The sequence below is a fragment of the Capra hircus genome, chromosome 23 (assembly GCF_001704415.2).
Source record: "Capra hircus breed San Clemente chromosome 23, ASM170441v1, whole genome shotgun sequence".
In the NCBI taxonomy this organism is placed as follows: domain Eukaryota; kingdom Metazoa; phylum Chordata; class Mammalia; order Artiodactyla; family Bovidae; genus Capra; species Capra hircus.
In genome coordinates, this window is record NC_030830.1 from 39,720,231 (window position 1) to 39,745,812 (window position 25,582).

General features: G+C 44.8%; 1 protein-coding gene across 8 annotated transcripts in view; it reads right to left on the minus strand.

Annotated features, from left to right (window-relative positions):
* ANKS1A (ankyrin repeat and sterile alpha motif domain containing 1A) overlaps window positions 1-25,582 on the minus strand; it is a 168,629-nt gene that overhangs the window by 69,701 nt on the left and 73,346 nt on the right. For 5 of the 8 annotated variants that reach the window (XM_018038708.1, XM_018038702.1, XM_018038703.1 and 2 more), the window contains exons 4-11: window positions 23,682-23,744; window positions 16,389-16,685; window positions 15,543-15,618; window positions 15,165-15,266; window positions 14,962-15,063; window positions 13,382-13,578; window positions 9,855-9,947; window positions 4,964-5,084 (exon numbers count right to left, since the gene is read on the minus strand). In XM_018038708.1, coding sequence (XP_017894197.1) covers window positions 4,964-5,084; window positions 9,855-9,947; window positions 13,382-13,578; window positions 14,962-15,063; window positions 15,165-15,266; window positions 15,543-15,618; window positions 16,389-16,685; window positions 23,682-23,744 — 1,051 coding nt within the window. The remainder of the gene's footprint in view (window positions 1-4,963; window positions 5,085-9,854; window positions 9,948-13,381; window positions 13,579-14,961; window positions 15,064-15,164; window positions 15,267-15,542; window positions 15,619-16,388; window positions 16,686-23,681; window positions 23,745-25,582) is intronic. The other 3 variants (XM_018038709.1, XM_018038707.1, XM_018038704.1) reach the window with 1 other exon arrangement.

The window sequence follows — 25,582 nt, forward strand, 5'->3', positions numbered from 1 at the left end:
GTAGACTTTTAGAACTGTGACAAAATTTATTTATGGTCTATGAACAGCTTTAAAAGAAGTTTACAAAATAGTTTGTAAAATATGATCCTATTTTAAGTTAAAAACAAACAAAACAATTTCATATGATCACTTTTATATAAAGATAGCACATGCCCTGAAGTAAAAAATAACATACTTTCAAACTACGGTCACCTCTGGTAACTGAGTAGCAGAGAGGTGAGAAAAATCTGAGCATTTTATTTGTATTCACTTTTGTATTGTTTAAAATTTTTCCTTCCAGTGAGCTAAAATGAGTGTAATTTTAAAATGTAATTAAAAATAACTCCTATCCCACCCCTCACATTGTAATTTCTAGTATTATAAAGGGGGAGCTGCAAGCTCTGGTAGTCTCATTAACATGGCCTTTTTGAAAATTGATGAATTAATTCATAAAAGCTGCCTAAGATAATGACATAAGTGGAAAAGCAGGCAAAATTTAATATGTACTAATGCGCGACATCATCTGCTGACTTGCCTCACTCTGACCAATCCTAGCAGGCGTTTCTTCCAGGCTACTAAGAAATTGGCAGAGCCTATTTTCATATTTAATGTCGGCACTCCTTTGTCTGAAAGCTCTTTGAGTGATCTAAGCAGCTTGCCTGGAGGCAGGCACACTTCTCATGCTGTGGTTCAATTAAATCTGCATCCAGCACAGCCCACTCTCAACAGTTAGCTCAATATTGCAGAGCTGGAAGAAACCAAAGCCAAGGAGCATGAGATGTGAGGTCAGAAGTCCTCCTGGGTAGCTTTCCCCTGGACCTAGAGATTTCTTAACCTGAGGGCAGAAATGTCCTATCAAGGTCACTTGGCCCCACTTACGAAGTTCATCTGACTTTCCCCTTTCCTTTCTTTCAAAGGTTGAGTCGGCTGACCTTATAGTGGTTCCAGATCAGATCTTTGAAAGAAAGAATTAGAATCTCATTCCTCCATGATGCTAAAGATTCTTCCCTTACTAAGAACTCCTTTCAAGGGACTTTTCTGGTGGTCCCCAGTGGTTAAGGTTTTCTGTTTCCAATGCAGAGGGTTCCGGTTTAATCCATGATCAGGGAACTAAGATTCTACATGCCTTGCAGCCAAAAACTGATAAAATAAAATTTTAAAAATTTTAAAAACAAAAAAACACACTTTTCAAACAGAGCATTAAACTCTTTAAGGGTCAAATTTCAGTATGATTTATTACTAAACTACTAGAGCAAGTATCAGAGCTCCACCCACTCTGCAGCACTAGTCACAATAGCCAAGACATGGAACTAACCTAAATGTCCATTGCCAGATGAATGGATAAAGAAGATGTACTACGTATATACGATGGAATACTAGTCAGCCATAAAAAAGGAGAAAATAATATCGTCTGCAGCAACACGGGTGCAACTAAAGATGCTCATACTAAGTGAAATAAGTCAGAAAGAGAAAGACAAATAACATACATCACTTAGGTGGTTGTTGCTTAGTCACTAAGTCGTGTCCAACTCTTTTGTGACCCCACGGGCTATAGCCCGCCAGTCTCCCCTGTCCATGGGACTTTCCAGGCAAGAATCCTGGAGTGGGCTGCCATTTCCTTCACCAGGGAATCTTCCCGACCTGGGATTGAACCTGAGTCTCTGCACTGGGAGGAAGATTCTATCAGGGAGCCATCAAGGGAAGCCCACGTTACTCACAGATGGAATCTAAAATATGGCACAAACGAACCCACAAAGCAGAAGGAGACTCATGGACATACAGAAGAGACTTGCAGTCGCCAAGAGAGAGCAGGGGAGGCAAGGGGTCAACTGGGAGTTTGGGGTAGACAGATGCCAACTATTACATTTAGAATGGATAAGCAACAAGGTCCTAATGTACACCTCAGGGAACTGTATTCAACATCCTATGATAAACCATAATAGTCTTACATTAAAAAAGAATGCATATATATATATGTATAACTGAGTCACTTTGCTCACAGCAAAGACTGACACAACACTGTAAATCAACTATACTTCAGTCAAAAAATGTTAAGAAAAAAATAAATTCTAGGTCTAAATGTATACCAAAAGCTGTAACATTTCTAGAAGAAAATACAGAAAAAAACATTAGTGACCTTATACTTAAAGAAAAAAAAAAAAGGTAAACTTGAATTTTATCAAAATCAAGAAACTTTTGTTCTTCAAAAGACACTGTTAAGGGGATAAAAAGACAAATTACAGACTAGGAGAAAATAAGATATCTCATAAAGAATTTAAATCCAAAATATATTTAAAAATCCTTACAACTTAATAATAAGAAACAACCTAACTTTTTTTAATGAGCAGAAGATCCGAACAGACCATTCATTAGATACAAGGATGCCAAAGAATCTCATTAATAGATGTTCAATACCATTAGACATTAGGAAAATGTAAATTAAAACCAGAGTGAAATATCACTACATACCTATTTGAATGGCTAAAATTTTTAAAAACTGAAAATATTAAATTCCAGAGAACATACATAGCAATTATAACTCTGATGGGACGTAAAATGGTAGAACCATTCTGGAAAATGGTTTGGCATTTCCTTATAAACCTAAGCATATATTTATAAAGCACCTAGCAGTTTTATTTCTAGTGTTTACCTCAGAGAAATGAAAACTATGTTCACAGAAATGCCTGTATGCAAATGTTTACAGTAACTTTATTTGCAACTGCCAAAAACTGAAAATGGCCCAAATGGCCCTCAACCACAGAATGGATAAATTGTTGTACATCCATTCAATGGAATACTACTCAGAAATGAAAAGGAACAGGTTACTAATACATGCAACAACAAGGATGAGTCCCAATGAATTATGGTAAGTGAAAGGGCCAGACTCAAAAGGGTACTGGAATATTGTGATTTATAAGAAATATATACTTGGTCATTCAGATGACCAAAATGTATTTCTCAGCTATATTTGGCTTTTATTCATAGTTCCTAGCCCACATCTTCCAAAACAAAAGGAATTTTCTGATTAAGATATTAATGAAGGTGACTTCTGGATCCTACCCCAGGGTGGGGGATGGTTGTCAGGGTAGTCAGTCATGTGATTAGAGGGTTGAATGTTTGGTCCCATCCCCTGATTTCTTGAGGAAGGGAGAAGGGGTCTGAGGTTCAATCAATGCCATTGGAGGATGATTCAGTTAATCAAGACTGGGCAATGAAGCCTCTATTAAAATCAAAAAAGACAGCTTTTCAGTCGGTCCCACTTTTTCTAACAGCTTCCATGCTAGGGAAACCAGAACACTTCTGCATGCCAGCAGGCCGGGGCCCAAGCTCGAGGAGGACAGAAGCTCTATTCACCGGGACCTTGCCCTATGTACCCCTTCATGTGGCTGTTGCTTTGTATCCTTTAATATCCTTTTATGATAAATTGGTAATCTAGTGAGTATGTGGGTTTCCCTCAGTTCTGTGAGGCATAAGGCATTTAATCATTGATTTATAGCCAGTCAAGTCAGAAGTCCAGGTAACAACCTGGACTTGGAACTGGCATCCTGAGCTGGAGGGGGTCACTGGAGCCTCCAATGTGTAGCCAGTTGGTCAGATGCAGAGACCTGGGCTTATGATCTGCACCTGAAGTAGAGGGCAGTCTCATAGGACTGAGCCTCTTAAGTTGGAGTCTCAGAGACCCCAGTGACATTAGATAATTGCTTCTTGATGTGGGGAAGCCTATACACCTACACACACACACACACAGGAACTGGGTCTGGGAACCCTTTTGTAGGTATGTACTACAAGACCCCATTCATACAATGTTCTGGAAAAGGCAAAAATCATAGGGACAGACACTGGAGCCGAGACTGTAAGGGAGGGGCAGGACTGACAACAAAGGGATGCAGAACCTTCTGGTGAGGAAACCATGCTTTATCTTAACTGTGGGGCAGCAAACAACTGTCTTTGCCAAAACTCACAAAACTGCATACAAAAAGGCTGAATTTTACTGTTTCTGAATAACTTTTTTTTTTTTTTAAGAAAAGCTCCAAATGGAAACCATAAAAACAAATCAAAACAAAACTACTATGAAAATAACCCAAACTTTATGCACTCAAGGAGAAACCTTTTACACAGGACTGTTAAAAATCAGGTCTGCAGTATCAGACACATCCACAACGCTCTCTTAGCCACCGCTACCCTGACAGGCCTCATAGAGGGTACTGTCAAAGACGCCACTGCATCCCCCGCTCTTACCTGCGCCCCCGGCTGCCAGAGGGTGGAAGGAGGCACTGACAGCGCCTGTGAAGGGCCCCAGGCCAGCGGGCTACAGGGAGCTGCGAGGGGCCGTGGGGGCTCCTCCACGGCAGTGGGAATCGCACCACCCTTCTTGCTCGTCCTTAGGAGACAGAGGTCGTCACAAACGCTCCAGCGGGGCACACTCACTCCGGCGGGGACTGCAAGCACGCCGCCTGGCCCGTTCTCAGTCCTGCAGCCCTCACCCCTCACAGAGGAAGCTGGATTTCACAGAGGCGATGAAAGTAGGCCAAGGCAACTGAGCACTCCAGTTACTGGTGGCAGCCAATCACGGGCCCCTCCCCAGGAGTGACTTGCTCTGAGGTCAGGCCTCAAAGCGGAGTCTGTGCCGTCAGCCTGAACCCAAGGGGAATGACTTGTTGGGCCTGTTTTTCCACCACAGGAACTTGAGGATTTGTGATTTGAGACCCCAAATCAATCTCGGCCACAAGGCTGCCAGCCTTCCCTCCCTCGGCACTCACCTAGTCTGACCTGACTTTTTCCTTGCTTCATATGCTCAAAGGTGACAAGTCCACTCCAGCCCGGGGTATTAAAATGAAAGGCCATAATACGCCCACCACCCAGAATGCCCTGAAACCCAACTCGCCCAGCCCAAGGAACACCATTGTCTCCTTCGGCCCTTGTGGAGCTGTTTCTGCCAGGAGGGTGGCTCTACCAGGAGGGTGCCAGGAGGTGGGGGCTCTACCTTTTGTCTTTCCATCCACGGACACCAGCTTCTTTGTCTCTGCTGTCAGCAGCAGCTCATAAGGGTGTTCATCCTCCTCCTTGGCTGCGCTCCCCTGAATCCAGGGTCTCATGGCCAAGACCTGAGAGAGAAAGCACGTACTTCTCAGGCGGGGGGCTAACACCCAGACAGGCTATGTCAAATAAATTTGAGACTATCAGCTCCTTTTTCTTCAGAGAGGAAGAGAGGAGGGGAAGAGAAGGTAAGTAAGTCAAGTGTCACAGGGAATTACAACTGCTCTCCTGGCTACACATCTGGGCCTCAAATCTCAATGGCCTTTGATTAAAACACTTCCCTTTCCTTCCCTCATTTCATCTTTCAAAATGCCATAAAAAAAACCCAAGATCCTCCCCTCCCCTGCCTTGCCCCTCTCTGCGTGATCTCTTTTCTGTGGATAACACCTCCCGAGTGGTTTTTAGTCACCATGCATCATAAGGCCTTCTCTCTCCACGTTTTTTTCTAATATTTAATACATTCACACAGTACCCCAAAGGCTGGAATCCTTCCCCTCTTCTCAAGAGGGGATCAAAATGATTTCTAACTAACCCTGACTGACATACATTTACTAGGAACAAAGCTGTCTGTAAATCCTCTATTTTTGTGAGCCCTTCTTCATAGGCCCCAGGGTTATAGATGAGGATTTTCCCAAAGCTGGCTTCCTAACACACTTAGGAGAACACAATCTTAAATCAATTCTACCAATCTCTGTTCTGAAGAGAGGCAAGGATGAATTTCAGTGGAGAAAAAGCAGCTCTGTCTCCTGAGAAACCCCTAATCCAGGCAGCCAAGTGTCTCTGATGAAATGACTGGCCAGAGCTGGCCCCGACATCTGCCAACCGGCTTAAGTCAGCTGGGGGCCTGTAGCCACAACCAGTCATGGTACCAGAGGAGCCAAGTGTCTCAGCACAAGCCAGAAACACGACGGTTCATGCTACAGTCGCACTGAGAGAGAGGATGGAGATACTTGCTATAGAGGATAATTCTGGCTCATCGGTGCTAAGAATCCAATGTGTTTCACAGGCAAATTAAATATAATACTGGCTATTACAAAAGCAAACCAAAGCACAAAATCTCTGATTGAGGAGTTTGGCTGGAACAAGGGATATATTACGAAGGAGGGGGTGAGAGGGATTCACGAGTCCATCTCACAAACAAGGGGACCCTACAAGTCAGGCGTTCTGGTGCACCCAGAAACCTCCTCCTTTATTGACATGTCCCACGGCTCACTGGAAACAAATCAGGTTTGTCATTCATCAGGATTTGGCTTCTTGGAGGCATAGCTCACAGCGTTACAGCCTAATGAGATAACAGATTCCAGCAGCCTCAGATTCAACCAGAGACTGCAGCTCCTGTCTGCTAACAAGGCTGCCACTCCAAAGACAATGACAGTCTCTCCAAAATTCTGCTGAGCGCAGCAGGCACCTCCACTTCATGAGGGCCACCTGACAGCTAAAAACTATTTCATCACAGGGAGCCATTTGCCTGTATTACTTTATTCCTTTCGCCTCATCATAGGAACACAATTAAAGGAACAAAGAGGGGCCATGAAGCAGTTCAGACAGCGTCAACTTAACACCACAGGCTTCACAGACAGGAATGTGTGTTCTGCAACTTTACACACCCAGGGCCATCACTTGGGCAGAGCCCTGGAAATCTGATTCTGTGAGTGTTCTGCACGCAGTCTGTGTCTGCCTCACAGAGCCCCAGGCAGTCTTCTCTGCGAGGTATTTGACAGCCTGGGTGCTTGGCCTATAATATCCTTTCTTCCCAAGCAGAACAGGGCTGATGACTTCCATCTGGAAAATCAGGCCACTGGACCTGCATTCACTCCCTGCCTGGCTCCTGTGCAGGACAACTGGAAGCAGAGAACCAGCAATGGCAGAGCTGGAGGGGCCCGAACCATTATAGCCACAGCTAGGGAGCATCTGGTTCCAGCTCATTCCTTCAGCGAATGACAAAACCCAGTTCTCAGAGAGGTTCCAGCAGAGCCAGGGCCAAAAAATTCACCCCTCCTCCAGATTCTAGAGTTGGCCTCTATTTTTTTCTGGGAAGTATGGTTTCTCCACTCAACTAGGAACTGTCTCCCCACTTCAGATGTCTAATGAGGGTCCCCTGTAAAGACCCACACGATCGTAGGGTGATCTTTTCCTCTTGGTCCTGGCCTCTGCCAGCTATGGGATTAAAATCTCATGAAAAAGCAATAAACTGCCTTTCTGCAAGTGTTCCCAGTTCCCACTCAAGAAGCCTTGTGTCACAGAGAATAAGGCAGTAACTGATTTTCAATAGAAAGGATTCCTCTTTTTATAAATTACTCCTTAATCTTTTTTCCCCCTTCCAGGGCTTGTAATAAATCAAAAACAACAACCAAAAAACCCCCACAAAAAACAAAAATGTATTCCCTGCTCTACGGAGAGTGACATTTTAGCTGCAGAGAAAAGCAACTACCAGTCGGCACCTAACTATGACCATGGAATGGCCCACCCGGGTGTGGGCAGCTTTCTGGGGAGAGATATCACAACAGCTGCAGCTTCCCATGAATGTTCAGCACATCTAAGCAGAGAGAAAACACTCTTGAGTCCGATGCAGTTGGCAGCCCATTTGGTGGGGTGAAAACATCTGAATAGCTGAATATATGTGTGTGTATACGTTTGATTTTTTTGAGGCAGTTTCATGATCTGGTTGTTACGCTGATCAGCTTTCCTGGACCCAGGCACACTCAGTTTCTCTTAAAGGCTTCCGTGGATGATCTGAGACCTCAGGAATGGGAAACAAATACCAGGGCAGAGTGTGCACTTCCTACGATATGAGGTTTGGGGTATTAAAGCTTTGAGTATATAAGAAATGAAGATGGTGAAGGCTAGAGTCCAAATTTTTTTTAAGTCCACTTTTGGAGAAGATCTATCCACTCAAACTACAGTAAACAGAATCTGCTTGGATATTAAAAGGATAATGACCCAGACCACATCATCTCTGTATTCATGTATTTATAATCATTGCTTCGGAAGCAAAGCCAGGGTTCTCAGGGTCTTCCAAATGTTGACTATGGTGGCCCAGCTGATCCAGAATTCCAGGCTATTGGAATATGTATCTCAGACAGTCTCCAACCCAGAAGAGTTGTAGGGAGATTTCTCCTCCTACTACTTCTTGATAACACTATTATTGCCAAACTGTATGCCCTAGAGGGTCCTGGGAGAAGAGAAAGTGCTGGTCATCCAACATTTCTTTAAGAGTCTTCCCCTTACACCTGGACTTCAGAAATTTTACTCCAAGTCCTTATTAAAGAGGCGGCATAAGGCATTTACAGAGACCCAGCCCTGACTGAAGATGCTCTGTTATTGCTAGGCTTCTCCTTGTAAAAAGGGAGTAATAAAGCGAACCTCTACATAAAAACATGTAGGGATTTACTACATGCACGTGTATCTGCTGGCAATGTATTATTACCCTAGAGCCTGTAATTCTAGAGACCCCTTAATCGAGACATAATAATATGTATTTTGTAATTAAGGGATAGAAAAAAATAAGGACAGAATTTGTATCTAGTATGGAAATCAGCCCCTACCTCCACCACTGATTTTTATATTCTTAAAAGGATTTCCTTGTATTTATACACATTGTTAAACTGAAGTCATCCTTATGGCTGCAGCTGTTTATATTAAATAAAAGAACCTGTCTCACTAGATGGTCCATAGCAGTAAAAAAAAGTCAGCTCTGACTTCTGGTGACTAAGTAATGAGATTTAATTGATTAATGTGTGTTAGCTGATTTTTAAGTTAAAGAATAATAGGGCACTGAATGAGCTACAAAAGACTATTGAAATTATAAAATATTTTGAATAAACAATAAATGCGTTCTCTGAATGGTGGGAAGTGTTAAAGGAGCATTAAGAAGATGCAAGATTAAGGAAAATATGATTTTCTTCATATACCTAAGTTAGAAGATTGAACTATTTGCCCATGACAACATTTCTTAGTTTAAAAAGTGAACTATTCTTTTCAAATAGCCTCCTTTGATGTCCCCTACCTATCCCCTGACTCCTATTTCTCCTCTAGTTGAGTTTTCATGACATTTTCCATGTTTGCCCTGGTGCAAGATTCTTCACGGGAAATGAAAATGGAAAATGCAAAAACGGAAACAAGACCTTTGGGTCAGAAGCAAAGCTTGCTCATCTGGGCCTTCCTTGGTGGCTCAGTGGTAAAGAATCCGCCTGCCAACGCATGGGACACATGTTCAATCCCTGGTCTGGGACGATCCCACATGCCACAGGGCAACTAAGCCTGTGCTCTAGAGCCATGAGCCACTACTACCGAAGCCCACGCGCCTAGAGGCCATGCTCTGAAACAAGGGAACCACTACGAAGAGAAGCACGCCCACTGCAACTACAGAGCAGTCCCTGCTTGCTGCAACGGAGAAGGCCTGTGCACAGCAATGAAGACCCAGTGCAGTCATAAATAATTTTTTTTTTTAAAAGGTTGCTAATCTGATCCAGTGTAGAGAACAGTGATTGGTAGGGTATGCTATACTTTGTACGAAAAGACAACACAGGTTCAAAGGCCAAAGGAGAGACTGCTTAGCCTAATGGAACCAGGAGAAAATGTGGATGATGTCTGGCTTTCCATGTGGCATGGCAGATCAATAACTGGCCTGCCTGCTAGACAGCCCTGGTAAAATTCCTTGCTTAGGACTTTTGGGTGAGTTTGAAAGGTCTTGCTCTGGATTACTGACACACACAACAGAATTTCACTAATCCAAAGAGGTGGAAAGAAAATGAGATAGCAAAGTCTTCAAGTACACACTGGATGCACTTAGCAAAAAATCATATTTCAGTGATGGGAATAAATCCTCAACTCTCTACCTCAGAAGCTGTCAAGGGAAAATACTTCTTATCTATGTGGTCTTCTTCTTCTTCATCGGGTGGTGGTTTTGCTGGAGGCGGAGGACGTTCTCTCTGTAGAAAAGAAAAATAAGTATTTTACTATCTCTTCTTTCAAGAACCTAACTTTTCTGGTTTACTCTTATCTTTGCCTTTGGGAATAAAAAAGAATAATGTACAGAATTCCCCTGACAGACTAAACTCAAGGTTTAGTATCTGAACAGATGGAGAACTCTACACACACACACAATTCAATTACCGTTGCTTTGTTTTTTGATCTTTATAGCAGAGATTACAAACACATCTGTCATATCCTTGGCCATACTGAGAAATATCAGCACTAAAAACACAACTGCCTCATCAGAAAATGTCCTTCGTGATAGCAATACACAAACTCCAGTGTAGGAAAACCAGTGGCTCAACTTCCAATCTACTGGAGAAGAGCAAACAGTAAATCAAAAGAGCCAACTCATCAGAATTCTAACAAACCAAAGTTATTAGGGAAATAACAAGGAAAGCAATCTAGGACAAAAACATCAATTCCTGCTCAAAGTGAAAGTGCTAGTCGCTCAGTCGTGTCTGCCTCTCTGCAACCACATGGACTGCACCCACCAGGCTCTTCTGCCCATGGAATTCTCCAGGCAATAATACTGGAGAGGGTCGCCATTCCTTTCTCAGGGGATCTTCCTACTGCCGGGTTCAAACCCAGGTCTCCTGCATTATAGGCAGATTCTTCACCATCTGAGCCACCAAGCTTAATGCTACTCCTATTTATTAGCAGAGCTCAGAACTCGTCTCTTGTCCTTGGTCACTTTCTTCAGTGAGTACTATTATGTATCATTAGCATATGAAAATCCTATTTCATCTCAGCCCATTAAAAAAAAGGAAGAGTTGTCAGTTATCTGCCCTCACAGGGGTTGGCCAGCTTTTTCTTAAAGGGCTACACAGTAAATATTTTAGGCTTTGCGGTCAGCTCTGCCATGCAGCCATCTAAGCAGCCACAGAGGACATGTAAATGAGTGGGTGTGGTTATGTTCTAAATACAACTTTATTCACAAAAACAGGCAGCTGTTTGTGGGCCTCAGTTCACTAGTCTCTACCCTTAGGCAAGAAACTCACTGAAGAAGAGATTATCAAGATCACGGCAGACAGTTTCAGGAACACACAGAACGATCTTTGGTGAAAGAAAGACGAAGAGCCACTGTCCCTGCTGGACTCTCAGTGTCTTCATATTCCAAAGTCCTATTCATGCCTGAGAGCTCATGTTCCTACAGGGAAGGGAGCTGGCTTGCAGTCCCCTTCCTTGGCTTGTAGGTTAGTTCACTGTGTTGCTAGAACAAGAGTATTTCTAAATATCTGGGTGGAGGTGAATGTTGAAGTAAGTGACAGCCTCCAAGAAACCTGTAAGGAAAGACACTTTTCCCATTTTAGGAGCTGCCGCGTTAGTTAGCACTCAGCTCCGTGATCCCTCTGTTAAACACACTTTTCTGGCTGGTATTATATCTTGATAATCTGGTCATTCCCCTAGTCCCTGCCACCAGATGGGTGCCCAGTGGCAACAACTCCAACGTGGTCAAGCCAAGTAAAGCTATTTAGGTCGAATTTCCCACTAAGTCCACTTTCCCCGCCCTCCTTGCTCCAGAAGTACAGGGACAAACCTGGTCCCAGTGACACCTTGTAAGGAGGGGAACGGCAAATGGAGCAGGCCCATAATCTCACTAGTTATCCAGCCAAGGGACACAATAACCGAGGAAAACCAGAATGAAGCATAATAAAAGTGACTCATGCTAGATGCCTCTTCAAGGCGAGAGACGCCTAGAAAGAACAGTCTGAAAGGTTTCTATGGAAGTGGTGATCACCAGGGACCCTGGAAGGAAAGAAAAGCATGAGTCTCTCTTTTCTACCATGAAAACTTTGGCTGAGGGGCTACAAAGCTTACTCATACATAACTATCTGCTATGTTTACAAGACAGGGAACAGTTCCTTGGCCACAGTTAATTATCAAGGGCCAGGAAGGCAGCACAGCCACAACATCCTCAAATAAAACTGGCAAAGGAGGCATCCCCAGATGCATCAGTTTCTACTTAGCAGGACCACAGGAGGCTAGATTCCTAGAGTGGGATGAACAAAGAGCCCATGTAAGTCAGTGGCTGAGCCCACAGGAACTTGGTCATTCAAAGCTGACTTCAGCAACCCTGTGTTCTTCTTGCAAAGCCTCCAGCTCCCTCTAATGGGCATCACCGGTAAGTGCCACAGATGGCAGTGCCTTCTTCCACAGGCTGGATTGGCCTCTTTGCACCTAACAGTGAAACAAGTGAGAAAACAAACAAAAGCAAACCAGCTCTGTCTGCAGAAGCACTTTGTGAGTGGTGCCTGGCACACAAGCTTGCTTTCACCACCGACAAGGAGTTTATCACACTCCCTGGTAACACCCACTCTGGGGGTGCTGCCACGCGGTCGGCAGGCCTTTCCAAAATCCACGTGGAAATGCTGGGACAGGGCAGGGCCAGAAATCCAACAAAAGAGAACACCAAAGCCATCTGGCCATTCCCAGGGCACTAATGAAAAGTCCAAGGATCACCAGGCAGCCAAAGGATCATCAAAATGGTCATAAGCCAGATTCCCACCAAAGGGAAGGGCCAGCCTCTCCAACAGGAAGATGTAATATACACCTGAAAATATGCCCCAAGGTGGGACTATCACTGGAATCCCATTACAGCAGCGCCTGTTTATGAGGAGCACAGCGCTCAAAGCCTCAAACTGCAGCACTGCCAGAGCAGGGAGGAAGGGCCATGGGACCACTGACTCAGGCCTAGACTCACAGCAAAGCCCCAGGGGAGACAGCGGGGTAAGGAGTCTGGAGAACAATGTTCAAGGCTAGAAGAAGCAAGTACTACAGAAAGAACCAGTCAGATGGGAAGCCTGACCTTTTGAGGGAAAAATTCAGAGTTGTCCTCCTTCCACCATTTCAAAGCCTGCAGGGTTATAACTATGGGAAAAATGGGAAGGTATATGCTAACATATCTGCATCTGCTTAAGCCTTGCTACAACCCTGCTGAACACAGACTCTGTCCAAATCCAGTGGGTAACTTTTCAAGGGCAAATGGAAGGTCAACATGTACTCAGGGCAGACAGGAAGTTATTTAGTAAGCTCTTCCATCGATGGACCTGCTCTCTGGAAAGAAAACAACAATACATAGCAAAGACACCAAACACAGAAGTAGCGCTAAGCCTAACACAAATAAAATGCTTCAATTTGCTATAAGGACAACCGAGTAACAGAAAGATGCCAACGGGTTATACTGAAACTGAAAAACTAAAATTATACCTCAACATGATCTGCATAGTTAGACCCAACTAAGCAAGAGGGGGAAAGGCAGAGGGGGAGCCCCCAGGAGAATAGGTGGAGGCGGCCTAGGCCTCCGAGACGCAGCTGGCACTGGGGGCCACACTTTCCTTCCCCCGTTCCCCAGCAGAGCAGAGGTGACAACGGAACCCCGGCCACATACAGGCCTCACTCCAGCAGCTTTCCCTCCGGCCGCCTCAGCCTCCCTGCTCACAGAGTCCCGGTCGGACGAGCGTCCGCTGGCCGTGCTATCCAGGGACTGGCAGGAGACAGCATTGTACAGCGCCTCATAGGGACCCTCCTCTTCTGCGTTGGTGTTAAAATCGATGATCAGTTCAGTCACTGCTTTCTCCAGGTCACCTAAAGAGGAGTGGGAAGGCAAGAATCGGTGAGAGGAGGTCAGTCTCGGACTTCCCACCAGGGCAACTAGCCAAAGCCTCTCCAGTCACCTGAACTTGACCAGCGTTAACCCAGAGCAGGAAAATAAATTACAGCTCTCTCCATGGACAAGACTAAATACAGAATTTCATTTGCACTATATACTCTGAGAACTGAACAAAATTTTCTCTAGTTCAAGATGGAACATTTGACATCAGTGAAGGACATCTCCCAAGACTTATAAATTTCGAAATACCTCAATATCATGACAGCATGAACGTAAACCAGAAAATATAGCAAAGTACAACTGAAAAAACTTCAGTAATTCCTTTATGTTCTTAACAGGAACCTCCATGTGCTCAAGCAAAACAGGATGGTGGAGTCTCTCTGAGATGGGGCTGCTGTGTGGCTGTTGAGACTCACTTGCTAGGTAACTACAAACCTCAGGGTGCCTGGGATCCAAATGTGTGCCTCTGTCTGCAAAGTAACCAGGGATCTGATTATAGACCGGGGATCTCTGGGTCACTTGCAAAGAGTCAAAACTGTAACTGTAAAATCCTTGAAAGCTAAGAGCTTAGTGAACTGCTAATCCCATTACCAGCAGATTATGAGGTCAAGAAAAAAAATGTGACTGGGGAGGGTTACAGGGACTCCACAGCAAAGACAGGCTGGGAAGCCCTGAACCCTTGTATCTCTGCTGTCCTCTGAAAATTCTCTTTCCTTTTTTAGTATGTGGCTTTGCTCTGTTTCTCTAGCCTTCCTCACTGTGATCTGCATCTGGGGGAGGTGTCAGCCCATGTTCTGTCTTTCTCATCCATCAGACCCAGGATCCAAAAGGGCTGCTCAATCAATCTGAAGAGCTGGATCCTGGCTAATGATGGAGAGGCTGGACTGCCCACGCTAGCACCCAGACCACATTTGTTGGACAAATGATACATTACTAAAACCTGCCATATATATAGCTACCAACCAGATGACACTCATCAAATATTTACTATGGGCCAGCTATATTCAAGGCACTACAGTGTATGTTGGGGAAAAAAAAAAAAAGTTTCCACTGAGATTTGAGTTCATCCTGAGATCATCCTATCTGTCACACATGCCAGGACAGCTCTCATGAAGCCAACTCTAAAAGCAGAGAATAAAGTATGAAATACTACATCCACAGTTAAGGCCTAAGCTTTGCCCAAGAAAGCTTCATACAGTGGCTGGGAAAAAATGAATTTGAATATGAAGTTATTAAGTACTCCCAATCCTCCAAATTATAATTTACATGAAGGTTTTTCCATTCTGCCAAAGAACGTTCAATATTCAACCTTTTTCAAGCTGAGACTCCCCCCTATAGGCAGAGAAGGGCTGACTCACCCTGAGACTTCTGGGATATCGAGTCCAGGTTGGAGATGAGAGGTGGCTGGGGTGCAAGGGTTTTGTCTACTTCTTTTGCACTTCTTTTTCCAGTCATGTGATCTACATGGAAAGACCAAAAAAAAAAAAGCTGTACCAAATACCAACATCTTGGTTCACCCAGCTGGTCCTCTGGTCAGCCAGGCAGGGAGACAGACCCATACCTTCGATAAGTGCCGCTATCTGCTGGCTCTTCTGAGACGGCAGCTCCCGGACAGTGTCCAGTGCGGTCAGTCCACGGTTATCCTTTATGTTGACATCAATTCCTAGAAAGGCACACCAGGTGGACCAGGGGAGTGAGGATTTTCAAGTGAGGGTCAAACTCCAGGACACCTAATGCTCCCAAGAGGCACAACCAACATTTTCATCCAAAGCCATTTTATCCAGCTATTCAAGAACAATTCATACATTTGCAATCAACCAGTGGAGATATACACATTGGGTTCAACGGCAGCCGGCAAAAATCCCCCTCTGGAGATCCTAGCGGGGAGCGATCCCCACCCAGGCATGCTGTGCAGGCAAGAGCGCTGCCGACCTCTCACCTGCAGCCAGCAGGATTTGCACCACATCGGTCTTGCCAAACAAAGCAGCCTCATGCAAAGCACTGCCCTTCTCCGTCTGGAAAGCAAACAAGAGCGCAGAGCAGGATGTCATCAGACAGTGACTCAGGTTTGGCGTGGCTTCACACGACAAACGGGACACAGACGAGAAGGGACGGAAAATAAAATAAACCACACGAAGTTCTCTGTCATTATCTTTCCCACTTTTCGGGTCTGGATTCCGAAACCACAATCGTGGCCCACACTTGGTAGAGGGTGTTTGATGCGCCACCAGGAGGCCACACACGAGTAACTGCACAGTCACCCTCGGAGCCACCACAGGTGACACTCCCCCAAACCCCACCTTCCTGGGGGGAGCGAATGAGGAGAAGAAAAGGACAAGGGGGTGAAAATGCCATGACTTCCACTGTGGTCTGGTGGCTGCCAAGCCTAAGGAATGGCCGTCCTGAGGGAGAAAGCTACCAGCAAAGGGGAAGGCTGTGTCCTGCCGGCAACACCAAGATGACGGGACTTTGGAGGTGCGAATGGTGGCAGCGGGAGCACAGGCAGAGGAAGATAATGAAAGCTTTCTAATTTCAAGAGGGCGTCCGTAAGCGCATCTTTTCAGGGTATAATGCCATGCATTACCCCTGAAAAGAAACGAAAAATAACAGACTCACTGGAGGAGTTTGTCTCTAAAGTTTCGTGTTACAATGAGTCAGCAGCTAGAAGCATCTGACAAGGTGATGTGAGCCGTGCTAAACAGGAACACAGCCCAGCAGCACGGAGCTCGTGCCTTCTCCGACAGGACTAGGCCCCCGGGCCTGGGAGGGCCGCCCGCCCTGCTACCTGGTAGCTGCTATCCATGCCGGCGTCCAGGAGGACCTGTACCACGGCTTTGTGCCCGTTCCTCGCTGCCAGGTGCAGAGGGGTGTGCTTCTTAGTGTTGCAGCTCAGGAGGTTAGGGTGTGCGTTGAGGAGCATCTTCACCACCTCCAGCCTCCCGTAGAGTGCGGCCAGGTCCAGAGGCGTCTCGAACTTGTTGTTGCGCATGGTGGGGTCAGTCAGCTCCTCTAAGAGCACCTTCACCACCTCAGTGTGGCCGTACTGAGCTGCGCAGTGCAGGGCCGTCTCGTTGTCGTTGTTCTAAAGAGTTAACAGGCGGATGACCGTCAGAAAGGTGACCAGCAGGCAGATGGGCACACACTGGGATAATCACATGTAAAACCATTGAAATTTAAATGAGAGAAATAGCAGCAATACTCGGGGACTAGTAGAACTACGTCAGAATCCAGACAGACTCTGCTGCCAGCAAGGTCAACTGCTCTGATCAGCCTCAGTTACCGCCAGAGGGGAGCAGCCGGCTCCTTGGCCCTTGCAGTCTCCTCTATGCCATGTGAACGCATCTCCAGACAGCAAGGAGAGCCACCTTGGGAACATGGCATGCCGTGGGGAGCAGCCCTGGCACAGATGAACCCCCGTGATATCACTGCCATTGACTCATTTTAAACTTCGATTGGTTTTACAATTTCTATTGAGCCAACCCCGTGGTCCTGATTTTGGATCTATTGACCATCCACTGCCTCGCACACAAGCTTTTTGGAAAGAGCTTGTCATCTGCGTAGCTCCTTACATGCAAATCAATCGGCCAACAATGAAAGTAGCAGAGCAGAGCACCCAAATCACTTTCAACATATCAGCCAACAGCCACTGCCAAGGGACGGAGGTGCCTGAGCGCAGTCTCAGAGGAATGTAGGACCCAAAGGCTGCCCTGAGCCTGCTCCAGAATTCTGCCCCACCACTGCATGCAGGATCTGCAGCTGTGCAGGGAAGGATTTCTTAGGTAAGAAAGACACAATCAGACACTGGAATATTTTGTGTGAGAGGTGCAAAATATTCAAGATTGGAACACTGCCATTAATTCAAATTCACAGCTCCATGGTCCTCTGATGCCAATTTTGTTTCAGACTAAAGGCAGAACCTGAGATAAAACAGGACAAGTTTGTGCTTTGTCGATCACTGGAAGCAAAATGTTAATCATTGCTCTTTCTTTTACTACTATTGACAACGTATAACTAGAGTAGACAGAAATTTCCATGACCGCTCCTTTTCAGAGGCACGAACAAAAATGGTAACTCTCTCACAGGATTTTGAGATTCCTGAATTTACCCAGGAGACTTCTGCCATTTGGGGGAAACAAAGCTTCCAGGGGTGTGTGTACTTCAGATCAATATTATGCACCTTTCAGTGGTCAAAAAGTAAAAATTAAATGTTTCCATAAAAGCTTTAAATCTATTAATATATTCAAAGTAATAAACTAGGAGTTACCCAAACATGCATGCAAATCCATCTGCTTTTGATCTGGCATTTGACTGCATCATTTTTTCCAGCTACTCCAAGTGTATCAGAAAGATCCAGAGCTACTAGGAGCAGGGCCCCCAAGGGACAGAATGACAGCAAAGAAATTTTTAAAAATGAAACAAGGACAGAAAGAGTGGTAGCAGGAGCCACATGCAAAAATAAATGCACCCAGATAAACACAGGGAGGAGCACTGAGCTCCAACACAGCTCTAGGAGAACGGCCGCTGAGAAGGTACAGACAAGACTCCTCTGGCCACAGAATATAGCCAGTTAGCAGTGGTTTCCTGTGATACAGTTGTGTCCAAGGGGCCAAGTCCATGTCAACCCTCAAGTCTAGAGAGCAGGAGAAACGCTGGGCCAGAGGTAAATCCTTGGGGCTCCCGTGTCAAACATACCCTTCAGGCCACCCATGCACCTATTTCATTAGGCTATGGCATGAATAAAACTTAAGAGCTGTCACTTCACATGCTAACGAGAAGCAAGGACCTCTACAGCAATGAAAACTCACAGGAGCTTCCTGTACAGGGATCCTGGGGCAGAGCTGCGACCCAAGGAAGTTTAAGAAGACTCTCTGTGTTTTATATCTCAAGATTAGCATGACAGCAAGGGCCAAGAAACTCAGCTTATTCTTATTAAAACTCCAGGCCAGAAAAACTCGTTTACTCTAAAGGAGACACTGCTGTCTCTTTCATATCCAAGTTGTCTCTCAACAACCAGAATAATCTGTAAAAAGCATGTCATTAGGGCCTGAAGAACCATAAAACTCTGAACTATCTAGCAGAGGGGGAAAAAAGCCTTCTCTGGGTTTCTACAGAACTAAAGCAGCTACCACAAAGCTGTCTCACTAAACGCACAGTCTTGATCCCCACCAGGCAAGCTGTCTTGCCTGTCTATGTTAAAAATGGCCTAACCACCACTCTGCAGTTTATTTTCAGAGTGTAGGAAGCATCTTGTTTACGTTTCAGTCTCGCCAGAAATGGTCTGGTAATGACAGTACTCTTGAGTTTATGTCTGTGGTGACCACATATCTTGACTACTGAACATAGGCCATACCGCTTCCCCTTGGAGCCTGACAATTTTCAGGGCAAGAAGTCACTAAGTTTTGGATTCATGGACCCACAAAAAGGGGCAGGGGGGACTCCAAGGAGGGTACAGACTCCCAACCACCTGGAATCTTTTTTTTTTCACACCTTTCAAGCCACACCTTGGGTGGACACCCCAGGAAATCTGGACTGAGCAAGGGGACTGAGACGAAATACCCAAATTTTCCTCAAAGGCTTTGCACAAACTCTCCATTCCTGTTTATCTTGAGGTCCACTTTCATTTTTCCCTGGCTAGGTCATTACTTAAAAAAATCCCAGTACCCTTTACACCTGGAGATCCCACTCAATGCATAAATCCATTACTTATGTGTTTGACACACACACACAATACACGCAGCAGAAAACCATCTAGAAACATTTCCATGGCCTTTTCTCTCTGGGAACGATTCAAAACCATCACCTCTCAGTGCTTCGATCATCGTCCAACCGCACTCTTGTCCACTGATGACAGATCTAAGTTAGAGACACTGGGGGCTATAGCTCCCAGGTTTCACGATGGTACAGGCCCTGGAAATATACGCACATTGTAACAAAAGGATGAAGTGAGTCTATGGAGGTTTAGAAGACAGAGGAAGAGCATGAGGACAAAGTTCATCATGTGGACCATGTGGAAGAGGAGTCAGACTTATTCTGCAAAGCTCTTAAGGCACTACTCTGACCAACAGATGGAAGGTTTAGGAAAACAGACATCAACAAGCACAAAAACCCTAAATGAATAGAATCCAAAAGGAGGCTGCCAAGGGTGATTGTGTTTACTATGAAAAGAAACAAATAAGGCCCACTTTTTAGATGAGAAAAGAGAAATCCTGCTCTGGTGGAAAGTTAGCCTAGATCAGCGGTTCTTAAATAAGCTTTGTTTTAGAATTACATGAAAGCTTAAAGGGAACGAATACTGAGCCCCACCCCAGGACTGCCAAGGTAGCACCTTGAGGGTGAAGCCCAGGAAAACTATTATTAAACAGGTTACCAACCTAGCAGACACCAAATTAACCAGGCAATCATTCATGACGGTCAAGAGCAAAACAAACTGACAGCATGTGCCCTGTGATGCGATGCACTAAAAGGAAGGACGGAACATCAGTCTGTGGTGCCACTGCCAAGAGCGTACAGCCTGAACCTGAGCACGAGGAACTACCAGCCAAACGTAGAGTGAGGGGCAGGCTGCAGAACTACTGGCCTGTGCTCTCCAAAGATGTCAATGTCACGAATGACTAGAACAGGCTGAGGATAACTGTTCCAGATTATGTATGGTCCTGGACTGTATCTTGGACCAGAAAAAGAAATCGCTCTAAAGGACATTATTGAGACACTTGGTGAAATCCAGGCACTGATTTCATATTGTATCAATGCTGAATTTTCTGAATTTGATAACTGTATTCTGGTTATACCAAGTGAATGCCCTTATTCTTAGAGGAGATATATGCTGAAGAATTTGGGATTAAAGGGTCATGAAATCTATGACTTAATCTCAAATGGAAGCTGGAAGTGAAGTCGTTCAGTCGTGTCCGACTCTTTGTGACACCATACATTGTAGCCTACCAGGCTCCTCCATCCATGGGATTTTCCAGGCAAGAATACTGGAGTGGGTTGCCATTTTCTTTCCCCAGGAGATCTTCCCAACCCAGGGAATCTCACATAATTCATCATCAACTACAACAATTACATATATTACACACACATATATATACACACACACACCACACATACACACAAGAGCACAAGAGTGTGCACAGGAGAAGAAAGATGGTAAAAGCATGCACAATGTCACACAGTGTCCCCAACTGGTGAATCTAGCAGAAGAGTATGACGCAGTTCACTGCATTATTCTTGCAACTTTTTGAAGGCTAGAAATTTTTTCAAAATAAAAAAATGTTATAAAAGCTTGCTGGTGATTCTGATGCAGCCAGACAAGCTGATGAACTGCTGGAGACCACTGGTCTAGAGAACGTCCAAATCTCTTCCAGCTCTAAAACTGGATTACTTTTAAGTGTCTGGAAAAAACTACATCTTCCATAAAATTAATTTGACTACTGCTCATCTTATGCTATTTAGACTAAGTCAAAATTGTCTTAAATGGGAGTAAGTAAACAATTTTAATAGTTTCACCTTTGCTAAGGATGACATACATTTGGACTGGTTTATGTTGACTTGCCAAAACAGGAAAGGCTCTGTAGAGTGAAGAGGAAGATAAAAGCTCATGAAACCTACCTCTGCTCCCAGGAAGGGCATCTACAAGTTCTTGTGTCTACAGGTGCCTGCAGGACTCAGCATACAAATGTACTTTAGCAAAAACAATTCTTAGACACACCAAGTCAATAAAAACCCACTGAGTCAGGAATAAAACCTAGGGAGGTGAGAATCTTATCAGCCCGAAAAGAGTCTGCATTTCTAGGACAACCCAAACAGCTTTATCCTTTAATGGAGTTTACATCTTTTGGCCTTTGAGGGGTTGGTGGGTGGGGTAGAGGCAAAGGGTAACAGAGTTGGCCCTCCCATCCACGACTTCTTCATCAGAGGAGTCAACCAACCATGGGTCAAAAATATTCAGGGCAGGGAAGGAGTCCAGAAAGTTCCAAGAAGCAAAACTTTAATTTTCCACATGGCAACTAGTCTTTTTTCAGCCACACCCCACAGCACATGGGATCTTTGCTCCCCAACTAGGGACTGTCCCACACCCCTTGCATTGGAAAGGCAGAGTCTTAGCCACTGGATTGCTAGCAAAGTCCCCATGTGGCAACTATTCATCCAGCATATTATCGTATTATGTTGTACTGTTAGGTATTTTAAGTAATCTAGAGAGGATTTAAGGTGTACAGGACAGAAGTAGGTTACATGCAAACACTGCACCATCTTATTATAAGGACTTGCGTACAGTATCTTCACAGGTCCTAGGACCAATATCCTCATGAATACTGAGGGAAGACTACTTCCAAAGAGAGAAGTAAGGTCTTATTCCATTTAGACTAAGTTCCTTTTATGTGTGCAAAATCAAGGGATAGGAAAATCTGCTTTTAAGAACCAAAGTTTTACCCTTTAATCAGAGCTTTATAAGCTAACTAACCAACCACCAAGTGGGAAACAATCACTTCAAGGTGCCTCCCTGCAAAACAAAACCTTGAACAGACCAATGGAGCAATGTTGTCTTAAGTGTCCCCCACCAGTAACAAAGAACAAATTTCAAAATGGCCTTTCAGAAATGCCACATGATGTATACCTCTTAAAATCAGAAACTCAAATACTACTACTGATCAGATATTTTTACTTCATGTACATGATCTTATTTGAACTCCAATAATACAGCCAATTAGATGGTAAACCCCATTTTACAGAAGAGGAAACTAAAGCTCGGAGAAATAAAGTAACTTGTTCAAGTCAACACCAGTAAGTGGCACCACAGAATTCAAACTCGGATCTGACTTGAAAAGAAAGACCTTGATCAATGAGGGTTTTCTACTATGCCACACTATCTCCAATAAAAAGAGGACAGAGTACCCTCCCCGCTGGAAGATTAGAAAACAGAATTTAAAGTGTGGGCAAGAACAAAAGCTACCATGTTTCACCAACCCAAATCAAACTGCTTCTCCACCATTAGGGCCCAAGAGCTGATGGCAATCTCCCATAGAGCCTGCTGCGGTCCAGCCCATAGGGAACTCATTTGCTAAATCAGTGTCTCTTAGTGAAAACCATGAAATATCTGCCTTGCATTTGGAAACACACAGAAGGACCTCACGTATCCCTTCCCAGCGGCTGCTGAACTCAGAGCAAGTGAAAGGGAGCTGATGTGAACAATGCAGCGACTCAACCGGACTCCAGACTGTTGCCAAAATTAAAAACCTCATCTGAACAAAAACTTGAGTCAAAAACAGCAGGTGAGAGCGCAGAGAAGAGAGGCTATCATCGCCCAGTCCACCAGCTCTGCCTCCAGAGGCAGCAGAGGCCCGCGGCTGGATGTTCATCACTGCATCAGCCCGTTATCTGTCCCAGCCTCAGGGAGGGAGACTCAAGGCCAGTGCCCTGCCTGGCCTTGCAACTTCAGTTCCTACTTCTGAGCTGTTCTAAGAGCCGGGAGTGTCCAAGCAGAGAGAGAAGCTATGGCTAGGGAGAAGAGACTGAAGCTTTAAGCAAAGATTCAGGTGCAAACTCAAAGGAAAGAGAGGGAAACAACACCAGCAGCTTTTAAGGGTGAAACAGAGTCACCCATGCCCTTTGGCCACACCTTCACCATGAGCTACGGAGAATCAGGTTCCATCTCAAAAGAAATATAAAAAGCAAACTTAAAAAAATTAATCTAGGAAGTACAATTAAATCATTTTCTGACATCTTTTAATTGCATTTTTCTTTTTTGAATTTAAACGATTTTAGAAATTATGGTAGTAAATTATGCCTATATATGGTCCCTTCTATTTCCCCATTTCTGCCACTTGGAAGCTTTTCAGACATTCCAGAAAAAACACCCAACGTTTCCAGAATTTGGTATGGGTCTTCAAAACAAAACCAAAACCCACTGAAGCTGTGTTTTCCCATTCCCAGGCAAGCCAGAAGCAGATGGGCAGAAGCGGACAAACGTCAGGATGATGTAGAAGAGTCTGAGCAGACAAGAGTGGAAGCTAGATAGGACCGAACAGGAAGTGCAGCTTGGAGAAATGATGCAGAGAAATCCTGGCAGCAAAGTACACACCTTGGCATTGATATAAGGGTCAAAGGGGCCGTACTTTTTGAGTTCTTTGATCTCAAGAGCATTCTATAAAAAGGAGAGGAAAAGAAAATGTGATGATAAAATGGATGAAATATATCAATGCAATGCACAGCCCTGAGGGGCCCCAACACTATACCAACTCGGATCTGTCCTCTGGGTGCCGCAAAAGGAAGTTATCGGAAGAAGATAACCTTCAGGTCATCTGTCATCACCCCTCTTGCCCAAGCTTCCAACTGGAGCAACATTAATGGTTTTTAATAAATCAGTGAAGTACTTGTAACCACTGCCTAGATACATTAGTTTCTTCGAGCTCAAGGTTGTGCCCAGCCCTTGCCCCACCCACCTGCCTGCCAGATATGCAAAGCACAGGGGCCGGGGTGCCACCTATCAACAGACACTCCAGGCGGGAGGTGGCTGTGAGCAGGACAAGCCAGCACACTCCAGTGGCTCAAAAACCCAAGCAGCTGTGTTCCAAGGCAAAAGTGAGCAAAGACAGGATTAGGAATGGGGGCTGAAAATTTCTTCAAGGAAGAGGACTTTAGTGTGTGATTTTTCAACTTTGAGGGATATTGGTTAATAGCAAACCTCTTTAAAATACTTCCTCCAGGTAAGAGCAATCACCATCATGTTAGCCAGGAGGAGTAAAACTGCATTTAGGTAAGAGGCAGGCTTAAAGAGATGATGTTCCTTCTTAATGTTACAAAGCAAACATCCTCATCAACAATCTGCAATGTCTGCTGCTCAGCTATCCAGAAAATAGAGCCTGCAGGGGGAAGGGAAGCTGACGAACAGCTACACACACACTCTCTCTCCAAATGGAGAGGGCTGGGAGCACCGCAGCAGTCTTCTCGAACCTCTCGGTGACTCAAGAGCCCGCTCTGCTCTGAACAGCTCACTGAGAATGCACATGGTCCTGCTGCCGGAGGGACTTCAAGAACGGCTTCCTGGGTTTTTTGAGGAATGAGCCTGATCTAATCCCAGAGGCCACTCCAGTACTCTTGCCTGGAAAATCCCATGGATGGAGGAGCCTGGTAGGTTGCAGTCCATGGGGTCGCTGAGGGTCGGACACGACTGAGCGACTTTACTTTCACTTTTTGCTTTCATGCATTGGAGAAGGAAATGGCACCCCACTCCAGTGTTCTTGCCTGGAGAATCCCAGGGATGGGGGAGCCTGGTGGGCTGCCGTCTATGGGGTCGCACAGAGTCGGACACGACTGACGCGACTTAGTAGCAGCAGCAGCAGCAATCCCAGAGGCCACTGAACAACCTCCTCTCATCAACGTCATTAGGAAAAGAATCCTAAGTTTATCGAGAAAGGGCAGCATCTCTCTCATTCAAGCACCTACTTCAGTTCAGAGCAGAGAGATAAAGAGGAGAATGGCTCGTCATAGAGAGAGGGCCCTCTCCTCGTAAATCAACATCATCTCAGACCCGAACTATAGGGAGTTACACTTCATGCGAGGCTGGTCTAGAACTTCATAATTCAAATATAACTTTCCCAAAGGACTACATATAAAGAAGAGGAGGTACAGTCTAAGGGCACCTGAATCCATGGCCAGTGTATGGGGTTTCTGCTCAAAAGCTGCCTTTTTTGTTTTTAAAGAATACTCTCTGCTATGTCAAAGAATGTGGGTTTTTTTTGTTTTTACTTTAAAAACCCCATGTATTTGGAAATTAAATGTCCACTTTTAAATGATAGGTGTATCTAAGATGCCATAACAAGGAAAATTAGAAAATATTTTTAACAGAATAAGAATGAAAAGAAAATCTACCAGCATTTGTTGCCAGCAGCTGAAGCTACTCCATGTAATGAAATACACTATGGACTCTTGAATAAGGTATGAAGACAAATAATGGACACTAGCTTAAAATCTTGGGAAAAT